General features: G+C 40.5%; 1 protein-coding gene across 2 annotated transcripts in view; it reads left to right on the forward strand.

Annotated features, from left to right (window-relative positions):
• Hivep1 (HIVEP zinc finger 1) overlaps window positions 1-19,650 on the forward strand; it is a 112,374-nt gene that overhangs the window by 79,764 nt on the left and 12,960 nt on the right. For both annotated transcript variants that reach the window (XM_090356489.1, XM_090356488.1), the window contains exons 4-7: window positions 3,934-9,890; window positions 12,567-12,700; window positions 13,418-13,593; window positions 17,701-17,802. In XM_090356489.1, the coding sequence (XP_090212615.1) occupies window positions 3,934-9,890; window positions 12,567-12,700; window positions 13,418-13,593; window positions 17,701-17,802 (6,369 nt within the window). The remainder of the gene's footprint in view (window positions 1-3,933; window positions 9,891-12,566; window positions 12,701-13,417; window positions 13,594-17,700; window positions 17,803-19,650) is intronic.

Here is a 19,650-nt window from a genome sequence, read left to right on the forward strand (position 1 = left end):
TTTTTTTTTGACAGTCCTGGGCCTTGAACTCTGGACCTGAGCACTGTTCTTGGGCTTTCTCAAAGCTAGAGCTCCACCACTGGAGCCACAGCACCATTTCTGGCTTTTTTCTATGTATGTGGCACTGAGAAATCAAACTCTGGTCTTTGTGCAAACACTCTATCACTAGGCCAAACTCCCGGCCCTGCGAAGCTGGCTTTTAAACACATTATGAATTTGTAGTTCTCTATACCTACTGCCTACTGAGTACAATCTCTTCCTGTCTTAGGTAGCACCTCAGGTTTTCTCCTGAGAAACTTGCATAGCTTCTGGCATTAATTCTCTAGAAGTTATCCTGGGAACCAGCCACTTGTTTTATTCTAAATTCCTGTTGCTCTTTTCTAGAAAAACACAGGAGCCAAAGGCACAGATAACCTGGCCATATGAATTCCTGTTTTCCTAACCTGCGTGAACCCAGATATGTGATCTCTGTGCTCTTCTAAGCTCCCCAGTCTGTTTCTCCTCCCTAACAGAGGGCAACCCTGGCTGTTCATGAAGCCCATCGTGTCTGTGATTGTGATGCGAACAACACTGATATTTTTGGTCCCTTTCCTGGCTGTGATTTCTATATGCTTGGTTTTCAGCCATTTCTAGTAGCACACTGGGATGTTAAAGAACATAATTTGCAGCTGTTGGCTGACTCTTGCTTTAAATCCTTGTCCATTCTTCATGTTCTGAATGTGAATTCTCCTTATCTAAAATGAAAGGGTTATATTTCATCCAGAATATGTGCTAAGAACTTAAAAAGTTAGTAGTGACAAAACAAAGAAATAAGAAAACACCATTTCTGAGATAATAGGATGGTAAGTAGAGAATAGAGTCTTGATGGTGTAGTTTTATCACTCAGTGAGGAGCATGGAGTGTGATGACTTTAAGAAGAATCAACACATTCCTACGAGAATGAACATAACTCAGGAACAGCGTGAGAAAGTTCTCCTTAAATACTACCTTCACTCTTCGTCCTGTTCCCAGGCAGTGGAAGAGCCTTGAGACCGTGAAAGGTAGACCAAGAGGCTCAGCCTTCAGGAAGATATTACCTCAGAAACAGAAGTGTTTTCAAGCACAGAACTTAATACCAACACAAATTTACTTTTTTTTTTTTTTTTTTTTTGCTGGTCCTGGGCTTGAGCTCAGGGCCTAAGCACTGTCCTTGGACTTTCTCAAGGCTAAAGCTCTGCCACTTGAGCCTCAGCACCACTTCCAGCTTTTTTTCTATGTATGTGGTACCAAGGAATTGAACCTGGGTCTTTGTGCATGTTAGGCAAGCACTTTAACCACTAGGCCAAACTCCCGGTACCCCACCTTTTTTTTTTTTTTTAAGGAACTCAAGCTTAATTTGAGATAGTAAAGCAAAATGAAATAGGAAATGGGAAATAAGGGAATGGAAATGAGAATAAATAACATCTTAGTCCAAACAAATAAATGTAAAATAGTAAAGACCCAATAACCTAAAAATTTAATTACTGACATAGGGAAAGGCTTCAGAAATTATAAGAAAACAAAAGGAAAAACAAAATAAACATACATGGGGGTGGGTGGGAAGCAAGAAGAAACAGATGAAAGCATCTTAAATCACCTTATGAGTGATCCAAGAAGCACATAATTGATTTTCCTAGAGAAAAACAAAAACAAAAACCAATGCTAAAGAAAAATTACATTGAAAGCACAGAAGAAGCTATGTTCTCAAGCTATGTTGCTTGAAGGTAAAGACGAATACAGCATTTTGAAGGGGGAAGAATAGTACTTCTTAGGAGGAAATATAGAATTAGAGTAAATATAATAATTCTATTATTTCTTTTCAACTTTTACTTATTTATTTTTTTGTGAGTCATGGGGCTTGAACTTGGTCTGTCCCTGGCCCTGAACTCATCAGTTCAAGGCTACCACCTTACCCTTGAGCCAAGCCCCACTTCCCGTTTTCTAGAGGTTAATTGGGGATAAGAGTCTCAAGTCCTTTTGTGCCCAGGCTGGCTTTGAACCTTGATCCTTAGATCTCAGCCTCCTGAGTAGCTAGAATTACAGGCATGAGCCATTGCGCCCAGCTAATTTCTTTTTTTTCTTTCTTGAGAAAGAGTCTTGGCATGTAACCCAGGAGCTTGAAGTCTTTCAGACACAGTCTCCCAGGTACTGGTGTTACCAGTGTGTGCCCCCATACTAGGTTTCATTTTAAGTACAAACATATTTTATTTATTTTATTTAAAACACTTAAGATATTACTAGCTGTTCTACATACAGGTTTGAGTGCTTTTCTTTGGGAGTGTAAAGCACAGTTTTGAAATTTGGAAACATTGATCTAAAAATAGGTTATTCAAAAGGTTTGTGAATCAAGCTAGGACTCTGCTTGAGCAGATTTTGCCGGTAACGACCCACCTATGCTTATGGGAAAGTTTGAGGGCATCCATGTCTGACTGCCAGGAGCTGCCCCCCCCATTCTCATCTTTGTAGTTACTTCACAGTGTAGTGTGTTTCACTTTAGGACTACCCGCCGTGCAGCATTTGGGAAGTAACTAGGGAGATTATTCATTCTCAGTATTAATAATCATTTTTCACATTTTTTCCTGGTAGCATTAATGAGAGGCATAAAGCACATCATTGACTTCATTATGCATGGCCTAAGGAGAGAAAGCCCCCGGGGAAATGTTATTTCATAAAACAGTGGACTGAAGAAAGAAAAAAAAAGATTCTTTCAGCATCATTTTTAAAGACTTAACAGTACTGATCCCTGTTCCTGTTGTATTCAGCTGAAATATGTTGGTCCTAAAGTTCCTTCTCTCTCTACACATGTACATGCATGCATACACGTTTCTATCTTTTGATTATGATTAGTAGCTTTATCCACATGGAATATTATATTTTCTTATTTAAACTAACACCTGAAAGCAGCTAAGTGGATTGTACAGCATGATTTGAATGATGTTCTGTAAATTTTCATTCTTGATAGTGTAGACATTTTGGCTTAGTATGAATTTCAGGTAGATACAACAGCTGTTTGAAAATAATGAAGAATTAGAGTGGTTGGTTTTTCTACAAATAAGTAATAATTGGCTAGGTACATTTTGTTTATTATATGTCAAGGATTTAACAGATGAAAACTAAATGATGGCAAGTAATCAATTATTGCTCAAAATACAACATTTACCAAGATTGTGATTAGATGATGTCCACAATTCAATTAAATGCTAATTTGTTTCTAACAACAGCAGTTAAGAATGGCATTAATGACAAAGGAACCAAGACACTGTATATTTTTGTTCAGTTTAAATGGTATTTTATGTTCTTTGTAACTAAAAGGCTTTTCAGCCTTATGATTATTTGAGTAGATTATTTGAATTTTGTAATTCTCTGTTCCTTACTGTATGTACTTGCTGTGGTACAGTACTTCATGGTTCTAACAACCACAGTATCATGAGTATTCCAGGAATCTTCACTCTAAAAATTACTCCAAAAGTAGACTCTTTTTTCTCAAAAGAAAATCAACATTGAATATTTAAACTCAGTGATGAGTTTGCTTTAAAGATTCGATTCTTCATGTGCTAGACAGCCACCCAGATGGGAAAGGTTGAATACATTTCCTTGTTGGCCAGCCTTTTGATTGAAAGAGTACAAGTGGGGAGACTGTTCTATTGTGCAAGGTCTGGGTCCATGGCCTGACTTCCTCTAGAAAGGAATGTGGTGTTCTAGAAAGATTGTGCTATGTGAGTGTTTGGATAGATTTTGATTGTGTCCCTCCAAACTCACTGTAATTTAGACTATAGTTTTATTAAAAATAGACTTTACTAAGTCTGCCATATTTAACTGTAGTAGAATCCTTATGACAGTTTTCTCAATTTGCTCTTTTAAAGAATCGTTTTGTGTATAATTTTATCAGTGTGTTTCTTTTTGTTTTTCCAACAGGAATTCTAGAAGCTGGTGTTAAAGGAGCTTCAGAGTCCCTTAAAGGTGTGAAACGGAAAAAGATTGTCACTGAGAATCACCTGAAGAAAATACCAAAATCCCCCCTAAGAAATCCTCTTCAGGCCAAACATAAACAGAACACAGAGGACTCTTCTTTCGCCGTTCCTCAGAGTGCTTCAGAGTCTCACAGGAGGCATGGCTATAGTCCTGCAAAAACTGGGAAGCAGTTTGCCAAACAGAATGGAGAAACACCTGGGATAACTGCCGAGGCCTCAAAATCGGAAGACTCTGTCTCCCCCAAAAAGTCCTTGTTTCTGCAGCACCCTGCAGAGCTGCGGAGATGGAGGTCAGAAGGCTCTGACCCTGCCGGGATCAGTGTGCTTCACGACAACCTGGCCCTGCCTGGCAAATCCAGGACTGACAACATTGAATGTATCCCTCCTCATGGAAGTATCGTGTCCCCTTCACCTCCCTTGTATACAAACACCGCCTTTGATGTCTTACTAAAAGCAATGGAGCCAGAACTGAGTACCTTGTCACAAAAGGGCTCGTCTTGTGCAATTAAGACAGAAAAACTGAGACCAAATAAAACTGTACGATCCCCTTCTAAGTTAAAAAATCCATCTGTGGACGCCCTGACTCAACCTGCAAAAGACTTGGTGGCAGAATCACAGAAACTATTACCTTGTACCTCATCCACTGTTCAGAAAAATGAGCAAGCATCAGTTCAGCCTGTCTCTCATTCAGCTAATCCTCACGAGCACTTGGTTTCCACACCTAACCAACAAAATCAACAGCTTCCGTGCCATGCAGGCTTCACGGCATCGCTGGCAAATCTGCGAACTCAAGAGATCACCAGACTTGAGCAGGTTTATGATACGGCAGTGATGTCCACCACAGGTCTCACTTCACCTTCCAACAGAACTCAGGTTTCTCCTCCAAACCAGCAAGTGGATTCTGCTTCACCTTTGTCAATAAGTCCAGCCAATTCCACACAGTCTCCCCCCATGCCAATAAATAATTCAACTCGAGTTGCCTCTGTTGTCAATCAAAGCGTAGAACAAATGTGCAATCTTCTTCTGAGAGATCAGAAGCCAAAAAAACAAGGAAAATATATCTGTGAGTATTGCAATAGAGCTTGTGCAAAGCCTAGTGTGCTTTTAAAGCATATCCGCTCCCACACTGGAGAGCGGCCCTACCCTTGTGTGACTTGCGGATTTTCATTTAAGACTAAAAGTAATCTGTATAAGCACAAAAAGTCCCATGCACATACTATCAAACTGGGTCTTGTCTTGCAACCAGATGCTGGTGGCTTGTTCTTGTCCCAGGAATCTCCCAAAGCACTTGGTGTGCCCTCAGATGTAGAGGACAGTGGTGAGAGTGAGGAGGAGGGCGCTGCTGATGGGAGACTGAACGAACCTGGCGCCATGGAGCTCCGGCCTGGGCAAATAACCAAGAAGACATCACATTCTGAAGCTTTACTGAAACCAGGCTCCATTTCAGGCAACTCAGATCATGTGGCAGGTGACTTTTCGCCACAGGAAGGATCTTCAGAATCACAAGGCCTGTCAGAGTTACCAAAAATGTTGGTACATCCTGTCAGCGTGTCTCCATTAAGAACTGATTGTCCCAAGGCAATCAATCCCAAGCCTGAACTTCCTAATGCTCAGAGACAGAAGGACCTCCAGGTCACGAGCATATTGGCACACCCAGCCAACGTGTCCTCCTTAGAGACTGAGGAGAAGTCTCATCAGAGAGGTGACCCGAGTCAACCAGAAGGGAAACCAGACTGCCATGGAGGGACAGTTCATGCCCAGCTACAAAGGCAGCAGGCAACAGATTACTCCCAAGAGCAGCAAGGAAAACTCCTGAGTCCCCGGAGTTTAGGAAGTACAGATTCCGGCTACTTTTCACGGTCAGAAAGTGCCGATCAAGCAGTGAGTCCACCAACTCCTTTTGCCAGAACCTTCCCTCCCACAGAACCAGACTCAACTAAGAATAACGGAACCCCTGCCCCTCGAATCAGTGCACCCGCACCCCTTGCTGTACAACCTGGGGAGAAGCCATTGCCCTTAGCAGGCCAGATGCCCCCACCCTTGGCAACGAAAACCCTGGAGGAGAGGATCTCCAAGCTCATCTCTGACAACGAAGCCTTGGTAGATGATAAACAACTGGACAGCGTAAAGCCGCGGAGAACCTCTCTGTCCAGACGAGGGAGCATCGATTCCCCCAAATCATACATATTTAAAGATTCATTCCAGTTTGACCTAAAACCAATGGGGCGGAGGACGAGTTCAAGCTCTGATATACCGAAGTCCCCATTCACCCCCACTGAGAAATCTAAACAAGTGTTCCTCCTGTCTGTCCCTTCCCTCGACTGCCTGCCTATTACAAGAAGTAACTCCATGCCCACCACAGGGTACTCAGCAGTCCCTGCCAATATAATTCCTCCCCCTCACCCGCTAAGGGGAAGCCAGTCATTTGATGACAAAATTGGCGCTTTCTATGATGACGTCTTCGTATCAGGACCCAACACATCAGTGCCCCCAAGTGGTCACCCCCGTCCTCTGGTCAGGCAGGCGGCAGTTGAAGACTCTTCAGTCAACGAGAATCATGTTCTTGGACCTGGACAGTCAGTGGATGAGGGCCATCAAGGCTGCCCCACTGCCCCCGAGCCCACAGCAGCCCGGAGCAAGGCTGTGGCCCCAGGCTCTCATCTGGAAAAAAAGAAATCTCATCAAGGGCGAGGGACCATGTTCGAGTGTGAAACCTGTCGAAACAGGTACAGGAAACTGGAGAATTTTGAAAACCATAAGAAATTCTACTGTTCAGAATTACACGGGCCTAAAACCAAGGTCACTGTGAGAGAGCCGGAGCAGAGCCCTGTGCCTCGTGGGCCGCAGCCTCAGGTTCTGCACTACAGAGTTGCTGGCTCGACGGGCGTGTGGGAGCAGACACCCCAGATAAGGAAAAGGAGGAAAATGAAAAGTGTTGGGGATGATGAGGACCTTCAGACAAATGAGAGTGGAACTTCCCCAAAGGGCTGTGAAGCCCTCCAGCCTCAGAATGCCCCGGGCCCCACCCCCTGCTCGTCTAAACATGTAGCCACCGTGACAGGAGAGCAACACGGCAGCGTCCAGCTGCACACCTCCCAGGTTCAGCTGGTGGCTCAGGGGCTCGAGCAGAGCAGAGACCCGAAGCTGTCTACAATCCTAGAGCAGCCTATGATGTCAGCTGCCCTGGACAAGGCGGAGCTGAAGAGACAAGGGACCGGCATCTCTGTCATCCAGCATACAAACTCCCTGAGCAGACCCAGCTCCTTTGACAAATCAGAGCCATTTGAAACTGGCTCCACCGTTCCTTTCCAGGAGCTGAGCAGAGCTGGGAAGTCTGGCTCTCTGAAAGTGAGGGGGCTCTCCCCAGAGGAGTGTCATCCTTCTCAAGACACATCACAGCCTCATCAGCCCGCTTTGGCAGATACACTCAGGGGAGAGCTGCAAGAAGGCGCCAGAAAAATTGCCAGTGAGCGACACATGTTGGGACAGCCCTCAAGACTCGTCCGGCAACATAATATCCAAGTCCCAGAAATCCTGGTCACCGAAGAGCCAGATCGGGACCTGGACACTCAGTGTCACGACGAAGAAAAGTCTGAGAAGTTCAGTTGGCCTCAGCGCAGTGAAACCTTGTCCAAGTTGCCAACAGAGAAACTGCCACCCAAGAAGAAAAGACTCCGGCTGGCTGAGATAGAGCATTCCTCCACTGAGTCAAGTTTCGACTCTACTCTTTCCCGGAGTCTAAGCAGGGAGAGCAGCTTATCACATGCTTCAAGTTTCTCAGCCTCCTTAGACATCGAGGACATTTCTAAAACAGAGGCCACCCCCAAGGTCGATTTTCCAAATAAAGCAGAGTTTCTTTTGATCCCACCTGGCTCAAACACACTGAATGTCCCTGGAAGTCATCGGGAAATGAGGCGGGCTGCGTCCGAACAGATCAATTGCATGCCAACGCTGATGGAGGTCTCCGATTTCAGAAGTAAGTCATTTGACTGTGGGAGCATGACCCCGGCCCCAGCCACGCTGCTTGTGGAGTCCCAGCCTTCTACTTCCCCTTCCATGGCGGGGGTCACTGGACACGTGCCTCTTTTAGAAAGAAGGCGGGGGCCGCTGATCCGCCAGATATCTTTAAACATTGCACCAGATAGTCATCTTTCTCCTGTAAATCTGTCTTCCTTCCAAAACCTTGCTCCTCCCAGTGTGAACGCAGTGCCATTTCAGGGTCTGCAGCTCCCTCACACATCTTCATCTGAGTTTCCTGCTAATACTCAGCACTCCCAGATTCAAGCTAAGGATCAGCCAGCCCATACATTACATTCTAACTCCACCACCATCTTTCCACTTCAGCAGCTTTTCAGTATCAATGTGCTAAATCATACCCATATACCCCTAAGCCAACAAAACGCACAGTTACCTCTGCAAAGGTGTGCAAAAGAGGACAAAACAGACGTACATCCCACCATACACGTATCTTCTACAAGTAAGGACTGCTTTGCCCCCAAGTACCAGCTTCAGTGTCAGGCTTTCGCTTCAGGCCAGGCTTGTTCTTCTAATCCCATATATCCTTTGCCTAGTCAAGTTCTTCCAGATGCAGCTGGAGCAGATCAGGGCACAACATCAGTTGCATTACCAACCAAGCTGGTAGATGCCATGTCTAAGCCAGGCCCATTGTCAGCCTTGGAGCTGGGGCTACCAGGCAGTCAGATGCAGAAGGCACCATCATCCTTCATGCTGCCTGTACATCTGCAGAGTCCCATCCCTACATACTGTTTTGCCACCCTTACCTCTCTGCCACAAATCCTAGTGACGCAAGATCTTTCCAACACATCAGTTTGCCAGACTAACCAGAGTGTCATGCCAATCAATGAAGAACTGAATTCTATGCCAGAATCACAAAAGGATCACCAGAATGCATTGCCAAACCCAGAGAAAGAACTTGTTTGCAAAAATGTTTTCTTAGAAATGGGCCAACCATCTTCTCTCGCAGAATCCTCACCCCTAACCCAGAAAGTGTCTGTGGGTAGACTTTCCCCCCAACCAGAATCTTCAGCCTCAAGCAAACGGATGCTCTCTCCAGCCAACAGTTTAGACATTGCTATGGAAAAGCACCAGAAACGGGCTAAAGATGAAAATGGAGCTGTTTGTGCCACAGATATTATTTCCTCAGAGCCATTGAGTTCAAGAGTAAGCGAAGGCAGTAAACCGAAGAAACCAGTGTTGGTGAGACAGCTTTGTACTACAGAGCCCCTTGAAGGAATGATATCAGAACAGGATGGTTTTTCTCAGTCTGAAACTGGTACTGGATCTATTCATTTGACAGAGGTTTTTCCAGCTGATCCTTTGTCATCAGGACATGCCAAGATTGTAATCAGAGAATCGACCAATGAAGTGCAGGAATTTGAAAACATTAAATCATCCACGTCATTAAGTCTTCCAGATCAGAATTCTTCTGTTCCTCCAGAAAACACCCACCACATTTCTCCTTTGAAATCTATAGATAGTAATCAAGAAGGGGTACCTTCAGGGGTTACAAGTCACGGGGACAAGGTGAGCATTCTAGGGCAGAATGAACTACCTCTCACCACTCTTCCATTGTCCAGCACAGTGGATGCCCAGCACCTGCCCCTCCCCAGCCTGAAGACAGCCACCAGCTTCACGTGGTGTTATCTACTAAGACAGAAAGCACTGCCTTTGCCCCAGAAGGACCAGAAAACATCAGCCTATACTGACTGGACAGTAAGCTCCAATAACCCTAACCCACTTGGTTTGCCCACAAAAGTTGCTCTTTCTCTCCTTCATTCAAAACAGAAGACTGGAAAATCACTATATTGTCAGGCAATAACAACCCATCCCAAATCAGATTTATTGGTCTATTCCAGCAAGTGGAAAAACAACTTAAGCAAGGTACTTTGAAATATAATTTGTTTCTAAATACGGTTGGTGCAAATTAAATATGTCTTGACACCTTTAAACATTTTTCTTTAGAAGTATTTCAGTCCAAATGACAAACCATCCTCTCTGCATAAGTTATTGGGAAGGCAGATGACTTATTTATTTACTCTGAAGAGGGAGTTATATAATAAGAATCTGAATTCCTTGTAGGGATTCATTCTGCCTGGAAAAATTTTAGAAGTGTTAACTTCCTCTGAGCACCATTTTCTTGTATAGTCTCTATTTAATGAGACTGATAATCAAAGTTTACTTTGATCTTTCGCCTCCCTTAAGATGTTAACTGAGAAGGGATTGTGGTTCTGCTTCCTCCCTGCTAGTGCAAGGAAATAGAGGTGTGGGCCTAGTGGTTAAAGTGCTTGCCTAGCATGCATGAAGACCTGGTTCAATTCCTTGGTACCACATACATAGAGAAAAAGCCGGAAGTGGTGCTGGGGCTCAAGTGGTAGAGCTCTAGCCTTGAGAAAGCCCAAGGACAGGGCTCAGGCCCTGAGCTCAAGCCCAGGACTGGCAAAAAAAAAAAAAAAGAAGAGGTGATCCTACTTTTATAGTGAGGTGCAAGCAGAGAGAGCCAGCCAGCCACACAGGTCTGTCCTCATCATGCTCATGTCAGCTTTCCCAGAAGATCTCTACAAATGGGTAGAACAACAGAAAAGAGTCACAAAAGGACTCATGACTTGATAAGTTGATTTGGTCAAGATTTACAGTGTAAGATCATAAAAATATAATTTTAGGTAACTTGTGGAATTTACCTTACTCTAATGATTGGCTTTATAAAATGGGAAAAACCATTTACATGTTTAAAAATAAATCAATAGAGGTATTATATTGGACTCTAGACATCTAGAAGTACAAAGTAAGTCTTTCCTAGAACCCTGTAGGTATAAGAAAATCTCTTAATTTTACTGGTAGGTAGAGACATTGTGGATCCAGGAAGATAGTCAAAAGATGGTAATTTTAGCTGAGTTTCAAATTAAAATTATAATGATGTGATTTTTTCCCCCAGAAAACTCGTGTGTGTAGTGTGTGTGTGTGTATGTGTATTTTTTTCAGGGGGAGGGGGTTGGTCATGGGGTTTGAACTCAGGATCAGAGCACTGTCCCTGAGCTTTTTCAGCTCAATGCTAGTGCTCTACCACTTTGAGCCACACCTCTGCTTTCAGTTTTTTGGTAGTTAATTGGTAATAAAAGCCTCACAGACTTAACTCCTTGTGCTAGCTGATCTGCAGATCTCAGCCTCTTGAGTAGCTAAGATTACAGGTATGAACACCAACACTTGACCAATAATTTTTTAATTGACTAGATAACTAAATGAGTGAGAAGAGAGGTCATATAAATTACTGTTAGGAGTCTGCAATGGTCAGATAGTTTTCTAAGTTTAGAATAGTATGATACTTCAAAGTTGAAAGTCTAGGTGAAACTCCAAATCTATGCACGTTGAAGGGAAGTCACACGCAAACATTTGGGGGATTTATGTTGAATTACTCTGACTCTAAACCTCAAGCAGAATCTTAGCTGAAGGCAAATCATGACAATGTAAGGATAGATTTAATTATATTCCTGTTGTGCCATGAGAATGGTTCTTTTAGGCTGGGGATAACTCAGTGATCCAACTTGTGTTTGTGTTCCACATGTATGAAATCCCGGGCTTAATAACCAACACATTACACATGTTCATGTGTGCTGTCCTTAAGTAACAAATATTTTTTAAGAGATGTATGGAAATGCACACACCTAAATTTGGGTCTCTGAAGAGATTCATCAGTGTGTTGGCATAATTAATGAAATTGCTCAGGGAGATACTTACGTAGGGGATAAGGAAAGCCTACAGGAGAAACAAATTGTTGGTGAGGAAGAAGGAAAGAAAGTGGTGTCACACAAAACATGGAAGTAAAGATGCCAGAAGTTTGGGGTGAGAGCAAATGAATATGAAGACTAAGGACTGTGATCATTGAGCAATTATAATGATCTCCGGAGAAAGTCCATCAGCTACCAGCTACGGATGACTGGGGTTGACTGTTATTCACAAGACAACATTAGCACATTTATGCTTCAAAAAAAAATGGAAAAGAACAGCCAGATGCTCTAAGGAAAAGGAAAAACAAGGTATCATCAACATAGGATACCATGGAGTAGCCAAACGCATCAAGACTAAGAATATGATAACTTTGACATTTAGCTCAATGATTACTTTGGCAAATAGGAGCTGGATTTCATAGTAGGAAACAGCTAAATATCAGGGGGGATTTGATGTTGGAAGAAGATAAGGAATGAGGTCAGGGAGGAATATGTGCATGATTATACCAAAAGAGATGGGTCCTTTTCCATCTCCAGATCATAATCTCTTATGAAATATATTTGAACTGCAGCAATGGTAGTTAAGTGGAAGAAAGGATATTTAAGTCCATCAAGGAAAGTTTGTGGTCTACCAAAGCAGGAGTTATGTTTGAGATGGCAGGGACTGAAGTGGGCGGGAGATAAAAAAAAGATGTTTGAATCTATCATTTCTTTAGCATGCATTTCATTAAATTAACTACTTTCTCTTCAGTCTGCTTTGTTTTGGTTTCCAGTAAAACATTAGCATATTTATGTTTCAGTTTTATTAAATTAGTTTTCTTTTTTTTCCTTTCAGAGAGCATTAGGTAATCAAAAGTCCACCATAGTTGAATTCAGCAATAAAGATGCCTCTGAAATTAACAGTGAGCAAGATAAAGAAAATTCCTTAATCAAAAGTGAACCAAGAAGAATTAAAATATTTGATGGAGGGCAAGTACAATTTTATTCTTAAATGTACATTTAAACTTATCTTTTAAATGTACATTTCCTTTCCTGCAAATGAAGACTTGTCAGTGCCAATTTTATGTAACTGTTGCAAAGTCTCTCAGCTTACTAATGGAAATCTTTATGGCAAAATAATTGTCAGTATTATGTCAAATGATTCCATATTGATGCTAAAAAGTGATGATGGCTAGGAGACCTTGTAGAGTCTGAAAGGCAGCTAAGAACCAAATTTTCTGAGTGAGCCTTGGGTTTCCTGTTGATTTATGATAAGGAAGAACTTGGAAAAAAACAATGTGTTCTACAAGAGATATATTTATTTCCTTGTTGATGTCCTTTTGCATTTTCTTCTGAGAAGAACAAATTGTGAGATCCAATTACAGTTATGGGGAAGCTCAGAACTATTTCAGTACTTAGAACTGTTGTGAATGAATTTAATCATAAGAAAAAAACTTTTAAATCTGTGTCTTAGAACAAAACAAATAAGGAAGTCTTAAATTAAGCATCCTATTGAAAAAGTTGGATTGGAATTAAATGTTACAACATTAAGCGCTGATATGGAAACGTTTATTCTGTTACTCCTGTGTGCGTAAAGTTTTTGTAGATTAGGTCTTAAGGTTACATGTTATTTCTTTCCGTTGAATTTTATTCCTTTCTCAAAGACACGCTACCCAATATTCTGACTCATTTTTATCTTTAAATTAGTTATAAATCAAATGAAGAATATGTGTACGTTCGAGGCAGGGGAAGAGGAAAGTACATTTGTGAAGAATGTGGAATACGTTGCAAGAAGCCTAGTATGTTGAAGAAACACATCCGAACCCACACCGATGTTCGTCCTTACCACTGCATGCACTGCAACTTCTCCTTTAAGACAAAAGGTAGGAGAGACCCCGGCCAGGCTCCTTTTCATGGGGACCCTTTGCATGTTCCCTGACCCAGAATAGACTAAACTCCATCCTTTGGTGGTCTGCTTTTTTTATGTTTATGACCTTTGGGAGGAAAGTGGTTAATTATACATTGTTAGAAAATATACTAAATGTAACATTTTAAAAGGAGCCACTGTGCCTTTTTTTTAAAAAAAGATATTTTATTTCCCCAAATACAGTTGTATAACATGATGACTAACATGTTTTCAAAAATATTTACTTTGTGGTTGAAAAGAAAGAGAAGTTTTCATGACCACAACATAATTTATTTGGGTTCTCAAAGATGAATGCAAGATTGAAAGTAATAACCACAGTAAATTTTTATAATCATCACGCTCGTGTCTTATCTATTTTTTAATCTATTTTTTAATCCACTTCTGTTTTTATTATGCATTTTTCTACCCAGAATGTTGAATTTCAGCTTCAAAGATCTAATAATAACCTTTCTACTACTTAACTAGTCATTAGCATTATATTTAGCATCCTCTCTGTGCTCATGTTGTTTTTTTTTTTTACTGAAATCATAAACCTTTATTATAAATTTTACGCTGCACAAGTTTGTTGTGTTACTGTAGAGTGTTTATCTTCTCCATTAGACTTCTGTTCATGAATCATCACGTAGCAATTTAGGGTTTCTGAAGAATTAAATTTTGTATACTAAGCATGAGTTTCTTTTTGACAGAGCAGTATAATCATGGAAATACCTGTTTGGAAATGCAGTGTCTATAAAATTAAGAATAGTGATTTTTATAAATGTTTTTTAAAATTGTATTTTATTGTCAGGGTAATGTATAGAGGGGACACAGTCACATTTGTTAGGTAGTGGGTACATTATTTCTTGAGCATTGATACCTCTTCACATGTTTTTCTCCCTCTTTCCTTCCTCCTTCTCCCCCTCCCAATCACCTTGTTTTTCTCTTTCCCTATTTCAAATAAACAAAGAGATATATATATACAATATACCAGGTTAGCAAAGTCAGGTACAGTAACAACATGACATAAACCATAAGGGGAAAAGAAGAGAAAGTAAATAGCAGCACATAGTACATTAAGAACAGCAGTCACAAAGGTAAATCTCTTGTTTTCATATCCTAGAGTTCATTTTGCTTAGTCTCATCCTATATGCCATATGTACATAGTTTTTGAGGTATGGTGATTCTCTGCTAGGAGAATCCTAGATGTGTACCAATGATTACAAATGAGAGAAACCATGGAGCCTATGTTCCTTTGGGTCTGGCTTACTTAATATGATTTTTTCCAGGTCTGTGGCTCAAGTGGTACAGCATTAGCCTTGAAGAGCATAGGGCCAGCATCCAGGCCCAGAGTTCATTCCATGACCAGCAAAAAAAAACCCAAAAAACAACAACAACAACAAAAAAACCCTTTTTATTCTGTGCTACAACTTGCTTTTTTCTCTCATATTAGTTTTCTTCATTTTTTTTAATTGACTTGCTCTTTAGCAAAATTTGACACTGTTTTGGTTATATGTTAGCACCTAGGAAAGTTGTAATGAAACAACTAAATAGACAAAACATGATAGTTATTTCAGTAAGGCTATCTAGCTAGATAGAGACTGGTGAATAAAGTAACTTAAATTCATTATTGTCCTTTTCTTAGCATGAAAGATTTTTTTTTGGGGGGGGGGGGTCAGTCGTGGGGCTTAAACTGTGGGCCTGGGCATTGTTCCTGAGCTCTTCAACTCAAGGCTACTGTCTTACCTCGAGCCACAGTACTACATCTGGTTGTTTAGTGGTTAATTGGAGATAGGTATGTCACAGACTTTAGTGCCCGGGCTGACTTTGAACTGCAATCCACAGATCTCAGCCTTCCGAGTAGATAGGATTGCAGGCGTGAGCCACCCTACCCAGCTAAGATGTCATTTTTTTGTTTTAGAGTCCACTTTTTTTCCCTCAAACTTTCGTCAGTCACAAAATGTAGATCCCAGTGTGCCTTAGAGTGCCTTTTAAAGGTAGCTAAATATGATCCTTTTTTTAATTAGTTGAAAGATGTTGCTCAATTTCTACCTATCTAGTCTGTTTCTTATTGATGTGTTAACAAGGGAAACAGCAGTGTCACAGCATACTGCATAAATATGTGTGTAACGATAGCACAATGCTATCAAAAGTGATTTTTTTAATAATTAGGGTAAGTTTATTAACTAAAATAGGAATCAGTAAATAATAGTTCACTGACAAAAATCTTGCCAGTAGTAAATCAATTTGTTAATATAGAAGTCTATGACATTGGTAGGGGATAGTTATGCTTTAAAATTATTTTCATATTAAAATGTAAATTTTTATTTTTTAGGAAGTTGATGAATAAATAAGAGCTCAAGTTATGAGAAAGATTGCTTATTAGAAACTTACATTCCTAAATTTTCCTAATTACAGTTGTACATGCACTTCTTAAAAATGGATAACCTGTTATGACTATCTACAAAACAACCATTTCAAAAGAGAAGTACTGGTGGACCTTTTAATTTGTTCTGTAATATTTTTATTACACTGAAAGCATTTGACTTACAATTGGGAATCTCAGCCACATTAGGGTAATGAACCATTTTTATCACTTTGTGATATGAAAACTTTGAAGCCCTTACAGAGAAGCATAGAGACTATAACTAGCATCCTATCATTTTTGGTAACTTGACATTTGTCCAGTCTGCTTTAGATTTTATTTTACAGTATCTTTAATATACATGACAGTCACTGACAGGTGATATCTCCCAAATAACAGAAGTCAGGGTTTTGAGGCTGCTAGAGGTTCGTGCAGCTTCTTGAACTTAAGCACTCAGCTTTGGAATGCTATGGGTTGCAAAAACATATGATGTAGAATTGGTCATAGATGCATAGCCAGTTTCATAGTCTCAGTGCATTTTTCGAGAACTTGCATCTTCTTAAATGTTTGTGTGGGCTACTCTTTGCCCCAAAGTTTTACCAATGATTCAGACATTTTTAAAGGCTAGTCTTAAATAGGAGTCTGTCTTGCTCATCAAATGTAGTATTTAGATTTAGAATATGCCCTTGTTGACAGTGTGTATGGCACTGTAACTATATTCAAGAATCTTGAAACCCTTAGGGAAACCGGAGCTCTCCTTTCCAGCCGTGGTCACTTGGTGCCAGTGAGCCTGTGGGGATGCCAAGGGAAATGATGAGAACACACACAGACCCACACAGCAGCTGCCAGAGGGAACATCTCCACACATACTAGTAGAAGACACCTAGTTGATGTGTGAAGTGACATTAGTTTGGGAAATTCTTTTTCCTGGTTCCCCACACACAGTACTGTTAATAGTAGTTTGTGATAGTTGAGCTCAAAGTTTAAAAATATAAATTCCAAAACAATAGAAATAAAGAGAAATGCACAGCTACCGGGAAAAGCAGATGCTTAGGAGTTTTAAAGTTGATAAGGAAATCAAGGACCAGTTTATGCCTATACACCTGGGATGGTTTTGTTCTGTTTGTTGGGTGATGTTTTTGAGACTCATCAGGGTATACTCAGTGTTCTCTTGTTCATTGACTTTAGGCCAAGGGAAAAATAAACTTCTTAAAAGCAAAACTCTATACCAATGTGGGCAAAACAAGCAAACAAAAAGTTACCTGAACCAGCAAAACTGTTAAGATGCAAGGATAAAGCAACTGGATACCCATTCTAAGGTGTTTGTACAGTGCCTGGGCCCTTCAGACTCCTTGGGAAATAATCTTGCTAAAGATCAGCTTACAATTAAAACTAGAAACTGTGCAAGGAAGTAAACCACTATGGGAGAAAGCCAGCAGAGAGAGATAGAGGAGAATTCACACTTCCTTAACTACAGATCATAGTACAGTCTGAAAGAGACTACCTGTTCAGTGTGTGTATGCTTAAGAAATAAGGAATGGTGAGAATAATCCACTTGCAAAATTAGACACTGTCAAATTTCTAAAAGGTCACCATTTCTAACAAATAGCAAGGTTATTACAAGTGATAGCAATATTTTTCTATCTAAATGAAATGTCTTTGGAATTATTTAAATTTTGACAAAATGTTATCTAAGCTTAATGGACATTCTTTTCCCTTAAGGAAATCTTACAAAACACATGAAGTCCAAGGCACATAGCAAGAAATGTGTGGATTTGGGCGTCTCTGTGGCTTTAACAGATGAACAGGACACAGACGAATCAGGTAAGGCTTAAGGCTTTTTACCAGATTTTTTCATAAATGCTGTTTACAATCTACTGGTTTTTTTCATCAGTACACTATTCCCACTGGTACTGCTTAATTCCTATTTCCATTACCTCTTATTTATATGGGTGATAAACTCCCCCTCAGTTTTCCCATCCCAGTTCTTCTTCTTCTCTCATTTTGTCTGTCCACACTGATGTTAATCTTTCTGAAGTGTGTGTCTCGTCACACTGCACCCCTCATCAAAACTGATCATCAGTTCCTATTGCCTCCACATAAAATGTGAATCATTTGACTTTCATCAACATTCTTCGTAACTCGCTGTCTGGCTGCTTCTTCACACATTCCATCTCTCACGCTAGCCTATCTCATGCTTCGGTTTCCTTGTGTATGACATAGATCTTGTTCTCCACTCCCCACTCCTTCCCAGCCTTTCTACCTGTCCTTACTCCCCAAGGGTGTCTCCCAGTCTCACTTAGTCACAGTCCCTCCGCACCACCTCTATGAAGCCTCTGATTTTCCCTTCCCGCAGTCTTTGAGAGAAATGTTTTCCCCCATCAGGATTCCTATAATGCTTCATTATATCTTCTCTGAAAGACTTCAACCCCTATTTTAGTACAGGGCCTCAAACCTCAAACATGTGGAATAAGATGTGCTTGCCTGTCAGAAACATTTGTCAATCTGGAAAAGTTAACTGCCTGAATTTTCTCTTTTTTGTAAACAGTGTTAGCAAATGTATTTATTTCTGATCAATGTAGAGGTAAAATAAATACGGTCCTCTGCTCTGACGAAGAGATATCATTTAACCCAAAGATTAATCAACAAAAGAGAGAGAATTTTTATGAGGAAACAAGTATCCTGTTGATTTTTATGAAAATAGTTGAAACACTTGTTCCTGTTTTACTTGGTTTGTATTAGCTTGCTATGAAAAAAATATCCAAAAGAAAGTGATGAGGGCACCCTCGAAAATATAGGTTGAGTTGTCAGTTTGTCTCATGCCACAACCAGTAACACAGTGAAGGAATCTATCTGGATTGATTTCTCAAGATGAAAAAGAAGTTATTTATCAGGGAGGTAGTGAGAGCAATTCAGATGTGAAAAGCCAGAGAGTGTGTAAGACTTTTAGCACTGAGCAGGACACATACAAAGGAAAGGTTACAATATGAAATTGATGTTTGAAAAATATGGAACTGTAAAGCATATCTAAGGGCTAGGAGTTTGGCCTAGTGGTAAAGTACTTGCCTAGCATGCACAAAGACCCAGGTTCCATTCCTCAGCACCACATACGTAAAGAGGAAAAAAGCCAAAAGTGGTGCTATGGCTCAAGTGGTAGAGCTCTAACCTTGAGAAAGCCTGAGGACAGCACTCAGGCCCTGAGTTCAAGTTACAGGACTGGCAAAACATTTATATTTAATAAGTTTTGCTCCTTCAAAATGAATCTTAGGAACATTGATTGGCATGTGTAAATTCCTCAGTACTGTTAAGGTTAAAGTAGTACTTCAGCCTGAATTTGCACAAAAGAAGCAAATACAGTTTGGATTAACTGACTGGCTGACTTATGTATGTGTCCATTCAAATTTGTATTTTTGGTATCATTGAAGAAGCAGTGTAAAGCTGATCTTGGCATTCTAAGTCAAAGTGTAGCTTGGTTCCAAATGAGGATTAGATATGCTGATGAAACAAGGCTCTGATACCTGTTTTTTTTTTAATTGTAATTTTTAAGTTACTATATTCATGTAAAGTGTGATCAATTTCTTCCAGTGATTTTAACTGAATAGTAAAGTGTAACATCAAAGTGCTAAATCTTGGCTAAGTGCAGTGTCATAAGAGACTTAAAATTTTTCATTT

Source organism: Megascapheus bottae, chromosome 22 (genome assembly GCF_031878675.1).
Source record: "Megascapheus bottae isolate mThoBot1 chromosome 22, mThoBot2.hap1, whole genome shotgun sequence".
Taxonomy (NCBI): Eukaryota; Metazoa; Chordata; class Mammalia; order Rodentia; family Geomyidae; genus Megascapheus; species Megascapheus bottae.